This window comes from Grammomys surdaster, unplaced genomic scaffold, assembly GCF_004785775.1.
Source record: "Grammomys surdaster isolate TR1022 unplaced genomic scaffold, NIH_TR_1.0 233, whole genome shotgun sequence".
NCBI lineage: Eukaryota > Metazoa > Chordata > Mammalia > Rodentia > Muridae > Grammomys > Grammomys surdaster.
In genome coordinates, this window is record NW_021604678.1 from 123905 (window position 1) to 129904 (window position 6000).

At 46.2% G+C, this 6000-nt stretch overlaps 1 protein-coding gene across 1 annotated transcript in view; it reads right to left on the minus strand.

Annotated features, from left to right (window-relative positions):
• Window positions 1–3413, minus strand: part of Pkd2 (polycystin 2, transient receptor potential cation channel) — a 38188-nt gene extending 34775 nt beyond the window's left edge. Inside the window, exon 1 of the mRNA XM_028773660.1 lies at window positions 2741–3413. Coding sequence (XP_028629493.1) covers window positions 2741–3329 — 589 coding nt within the window. The 5' untranslated portion in view covers window positions 3330–3413. The remainder of the gene's footprint in view (window positions 1–2740) is intronic.
• Between the last annotated feature and the right edge of the window lie 2587 nt (window positions 3414–6000).

Consider the following 6000-nt stretch of genomic DNA (forward strand, 5'->3'; position numbering starts at 1 on the left):
TAGGGCACTGTCATCAAATAAATCCTTCAGCTGCCCTTTGCTTCTTCTGGCCCAGGCTTTCAGCACCAATTCACACATACCTGCCTACCTGGATATTTACCTCTGGAAACCATCCTAGACACCAAGTTCCTGGGTCCAGGTTATTCAGCATGCTCTGCTGCAGCTGAGAAGACTTCAATTGCTTCTTAATATGCATAGATACATTTTAATTCCCCAGGAAGATACAGTGTATCCCAGAAGTTGTTCTTCAACCCTGATTACTCACTGCTGAGAGGATAAGTCTACCCACTGTCCATAGAACAGGGAATATCATTTGCTGACTGTCTGCTACCCCAAGGGTAGAAAGGGCATCAGAGACTACATCCAAGGCTTTCATTTTGTAATTGAGAAGCTGAGGCTCAGAGAGTCTGAATGAGTGACAGGAGAAACAGCTGACCACTCAAGATTTCAGTTATCTGCCTTAACAGTCCCCACTACCTGTGGAAATCGCAAAAGGCACTTTCTGTTCTGATCCTTGGGGATGATTCACAGGCTACACACAGGGTTTTCCATGACTGTTATCCCACAAGCCAGGAAAAAAATTCACATGTCATTCATTATTAGTGATTTTACATTTCTGGGCTCTGTCCTTTGGAAAATAGTGATATGCAACCACAGCTTATTCTGCTTTAGAGTTGCTAGCAGTATGCTATCTTCATAGCATGTGATAAACATTTAATACTTATTTAATAAGCCACAAGAATGCCAACTACATTTTTTGTAACAGAAATTAAATGTTTAAAATTTTCTATAATTAATAACTTCCCAAGTCTGCTTCCTTGTGAAATACATCTGTGTCAGGTATACCATCACATTATTATCATTATTACATACAAAACTTTATTAGATATTACTGAGTTAACATATGCAGTGATGCAGAGGTCAAGACCCTGGGAAGAGAATTACAACTTCCATACCTCTCCTGTACCTTACTCTTCCAGAACCTCTATAGAGCTCCCACTGGTAAAGTCTGTCCTATTGTGAATTTACTGAAACTCTTCTTTAAAAGAAATAAGCGTATATATATATATATATGTATATATATATATATATATATATGTGTGTGTGTGTGTGTGTGTATTGTGTGTGTGTGTGTATGTATATGTATGCATATATATATATGTATATATATCCATCCCAACATAAAATTATACATTTTTATTGTCTCCCATTATTGAGTTCAAAGTTAACTATGTAACCACATGCTTGAGCTGATCATGTGACTTTCCATATCTATTAGCTTATAAGAAACTTGTATGTCACTTCAGTGAATGTTTTTAGAAGCACCTCTTACAAAGTTTAAAATAACTGTTTTATTTTTTTTTTAGTGCTTTCTTATTCTATTGATTACAGTTACTTCAAAAGAATGTTTTGCTTTTCACAATGCCCTGAATCACATTAACTAGGATGCACATGTAAAAGCAGTATCAAAATATTCTTTCATCATTTCTATTATTTGTGACACTGAAGAAGCACAACTCAGCAAAGATTTGCTGATCAATTTAGATGTCCTCTCACTTAATTCTTTCAACACATCAAGAGCTATGCACTAGCTATTTCTTTTCTAAACAAAATAAAAACCAAAAGCCTCAAAACCAAAATCTAAAGGATCAGAGCACTTCAATAACATGTTCAAGGTCAGACAGCAGCAGAACCAGGATTCGGATGTAAGCCTGACCTGTCTAACTCACACTAGTTCAACATCTGGTTAGTTTCTGTTGCAGGTCTGGTGATTGTAGACAGAGGGAAAGGGGGGAAAGAACAAATCCTGGGATGGAACTCTTAAAGTTGGAGATTAAGATAACTAGGTGGGTGAGAGTTAGTGAAACTCTTTTCACCTCCGGCTGCAAAACTTTGAGAACATGAGATCAACTTGCTATTGGAAAATCCGTGTCCTTTCCTGCCTTGAGGAGAGCTGTGTGCACAGAACGCTGACACATTAACCATCTGGTATCTGGAAAAGCAATCATCTTGTTGGAATGGCAAAGGACATTGCTTCCAGTCTTTAAACACTCACACAGGCATGGGGGTGGGGACCAGTCTTTAAACACTCACACAGGCATGGGGGTGGGGACCAGTCTTTAAACACTCACACAGGCATGGGGGTGGGGATATAATATTTTGTTTGCAACCGTTTAGGAAATGTCTAGGATTAGAAATGGTCACAAATGTGTTTCTACAGACATTGCCGTATTCTGTCAACAACTCCTCTCTCAACCAAGCCTACAGACAATGTCCTGTTTAATGGCATCCCTTTCAAAACTTGGGTAACACTGTACCTCCCTCCTACAAAGGCTGAAGGGACCTGGTGCATCACCGCCAAATGAAAAGCTTGGACGCTGGAATAAACTTGTTCCTCATTTGTGACATTTAGCAAACATAAAGTGCCAACTATCAGTTGTACTAGAATATTCACTTTTCGTCCTCCACAAGCCCCAGGTATTCCAGAAAACGGCTTGCTTTTATTTCCCAAAATGTGCTGGCATCTTAAGGAGGGAGGGAGGCGCCCAAGGGATTCTCACCTAGGACGTGGTGAAATTCAGCTCTGGGTACCGGAAATCACGCCCAATAACAGAGGTAGGGAAGGTGCTCGGGAAGGAGGCGGGAACGCAGAGGAGCCGCAGCAGACAGCCACCCTCGGAGGACAGGGGTTCGAGCCCGTAGTCAAGCGTGCACCGGACGCCAAGAGTCCCGATCTTACCTCGCAGCCCGCGCACCAGCCTGTCTGCCCAGGCCACTCGGGGAGTCTGGCCGTCCAGCGGGAGGTGGCGATGCAGCGGGTCTCCGCCGCCTGCGGGGCTGGGACACGGCGCGCCCTGGTCCTCTAGCCCGCGCCGACTCCCGCTTGGGTGAGCAGCGCCGCGGTAACTCCCTAGTCCCCGGCCGCGGGCGCCCGCCGAGCTTACGGCGGAGGAGGAGGCCGACCTCCGGCTGCCCGGGCGCCACTCCACGTCCATCTCCACCACCATCCCTCCTTCTTCTCCTTCCACCTCGTCGTCGTCGTCATCCTCCTCGGCCTCAAAGCCCGGGTTGTCGCGGCTCCACGCCTGCCTGGAGCAAGACGAGAGCGGAGGAGAAGGCGAGGCCGAGGCTCCGGCCGGAGGGTCCCGAGCGGCCGCCAGCCGGATGCGCTCCATCTCGATCTCCAGGCCCCGCTGCTCCCGCGGGCCGCCAGAGACTGCCATGCCGGCGCCTCCCGCCACCGGGCGCCCGGGCCCGGACGCTCGAGGCGCAGGCGAGCGCCCCGCGTCCCCGGGCGGCTGCGGCTGCACGCGGCTGGAGTTTACCATGGCGCTCACAAGCGCCCAGCGCGCCCTGGAGCGCCGCCGCCCTCTGCCGCAGGAGCCATGTTCTTTTCTTCCCGGGGTCGGCCGCCGGCTCCCGCCTCCGCCCGCCCCCTCGGCCCGCCTCCGGGGCCCTGGCTTCGCCATGACTGGGCTCGGGCGCGCCGAAAAGGCCTTGTCTGCCAATGATCCTAGTGGAGCCAGGGTCCCTACCGGTGCCTACATTCTTATGGGGTAGCTCGCGAAAGGAGTGCTTGGCGGTCCAGCTTCTCCGGAAAGGAGCTCCTGTATGTGTCCATGCCTGCATGGCCTTAAGATGGTGCCTAGGCCTTGTCCATCCTCCCCCTGGATTTGCAAAGGTGCAAAAAGGAGGGTAAAGATGGAGACGCTTTGGTGGGATAGAGGAAACTAGCGAAATCCAACTTGAACTGAACTCTCCGGGAAAGAAAAGAAATCCATCCTTCATTTAAAAACTAGAAACAAATAACTAAGGCTGTCCCACTTGCATTTGGTGGCCCTCACCTCCCTGATTCTGTGTTTATTGGATGAATTCCTGTCTCCACTCTCCAGACATCTTGAGGAATCCAAGGGTTGGGTTTTGGGACTCTCAGATTTCTGATGCCTCCTCCATTATCTCATTTCCGCTCCTGGCCAGCCCTTTAGTAAGGGAATCCTGCCTCAGGCATTAGGTCTAGATCTCCATCCTCACTACGCCCAAGCTGGCACGTCCTACTTAAGACTGCAGTTGGATCAGGCAAAGCTTCCTCCAAACTCAGTTTTCCCTGGTTTCCTCATCTCTTTTAAATGTCAAACCCCTGGCTGAGATCTATGCATCTCTGCTCTCACTTCTCTAGCTACTCTAGGATGTCCTCATCCACCTCCTCTTCAAGTCCTGCATGGGTCTTCTTGTCACTTCTGTCCTGGAGGGTTTCTCTGATGCTGCCTCTGCTTTTTACTCCCACTGCGAGCATTGCCATTCCACACCGGAGCAAATGATTTCTGTCATTTCCATCTCTCTTCTGCCATTCTAGTATTATAATGGGCTCTCTCTGTTTAGCCTCAGGGATAGGACTGGGTTGGGAGCCTATGGATGGTATCCCCCCTCCTGTTCCCCGAATTCTCCGTGTCCCCACTATTTGCAGATAAGAGGTCAGTCATATTGGTGAACAAAGGAGTCTATAGAATTCTAGCTTAAGTGGTAACATTTCATTTCTGAAGTTTAGCCAATGTGCATGATCCGATCCTGTATTAGTTTGGCAGGCTTCTTATAATACCTTACCACATGCTGTGTATAATAACGCAAATATATTTTCTCAAAAAATAAAAAAAGTTGGTTGACCTTTTCTAAGGACTCCCTTGACTTGCACATGGCCCGTTTTGCCTGTGTCTTCTCATTGTCCTCCGTTAGATGTTTCATTCTCCTCCTCCCCTCCTCCTCCTCCTCCTCCTCCCCCTCCTCCTCCTCCTCCTCCTCTTTCTCTTTCTTTCCCTCTTCCTTCCTCTCTTCCTCTTCCTCTTTGTGGTCACTGTCGTCATCATCATCAACATCATTACCATCCTAGTTGTTACAGACACCATAATGGTATGATTTAAATTTAATTACTTTAATAAAGACTTGATGACCTCATACAGTCATATGGTGAAAGAGCAGGGCTTAGGAATTCAACAGTATGAATCTGAGGGGTACATGATTCTTTTAGTTGTAATGGGCTCTACAATACCTTTCTAGAATGATCTCCCTATCACACATCTATCATTATTTGTTATTTATTATTATCTATCACACTCCCTATCATTATTTGTTAATCTCATGTACGTTTCCCATATGTAAAACTAAGAATTGGGCAACTTAAGCAGTGTAGTAAGGATCTTGGCCTATAGAAAGGACCCAGACCTCAAGAAAAGAAAGATACAGAAGTCTCCCACTAGAAAGGTTGCAATGCTTGTCTAGCAAGAGGCATCTAGAGCAGCAGTATTCTAGGCTGAGCCACCTGTGCTACACTAACAGAATAACTGCTTACCAGGCATATTTCCAGAGGAGCCAGGTATGAAGAGGAAGCACAGACTTTGGGTCAGAAAATAGGTTTTATGCATTGGTTTTACAATGTGATTCAAAGAACTATAGCCATCACTTAAGATACTGAGAAATAGAGTCATTAGGTCCTCCACATCAATCTTACTGACTCAGAGATTTTAGGAATTCTGCCCTGGAATTCTAAGTCTCCTTGAAGCCTTCTGGGCACCCTAAGTTTGAGAAGCAATCATATGTTCAGATAAAAGAGTTTTCATAAAATGTATCTTGTAGCCTGGGTTTTATAGTCACGAGATGATGACATCATCTAGAATCTGAGACCTAGAAGAACTGTCAGTGGTGCTCCAGCCTTTGGCTGTGTTTACTTAACTCATTATTGGAACCAGAGGAGCAGAGAACTGCATGACCTGAGGCAAGTTATTTCACTTGTGCCTTGAAAATGGAAATGGACATGATGAATGCTTGCCTCATAGGCTTGTGAAGAGACATTGAATTGATACAGATGCCTAAGACCATCCCTTCAGGATCCTGCAACAAAAATACCGTGACTGGGTGACTTATAAACATCTGTTTCTCACAGCTTTAGAAGAGGGATTTTCAAGAGCATGGTGCCAGCCAAATGGTACCATTTAGATTTATCTTCAT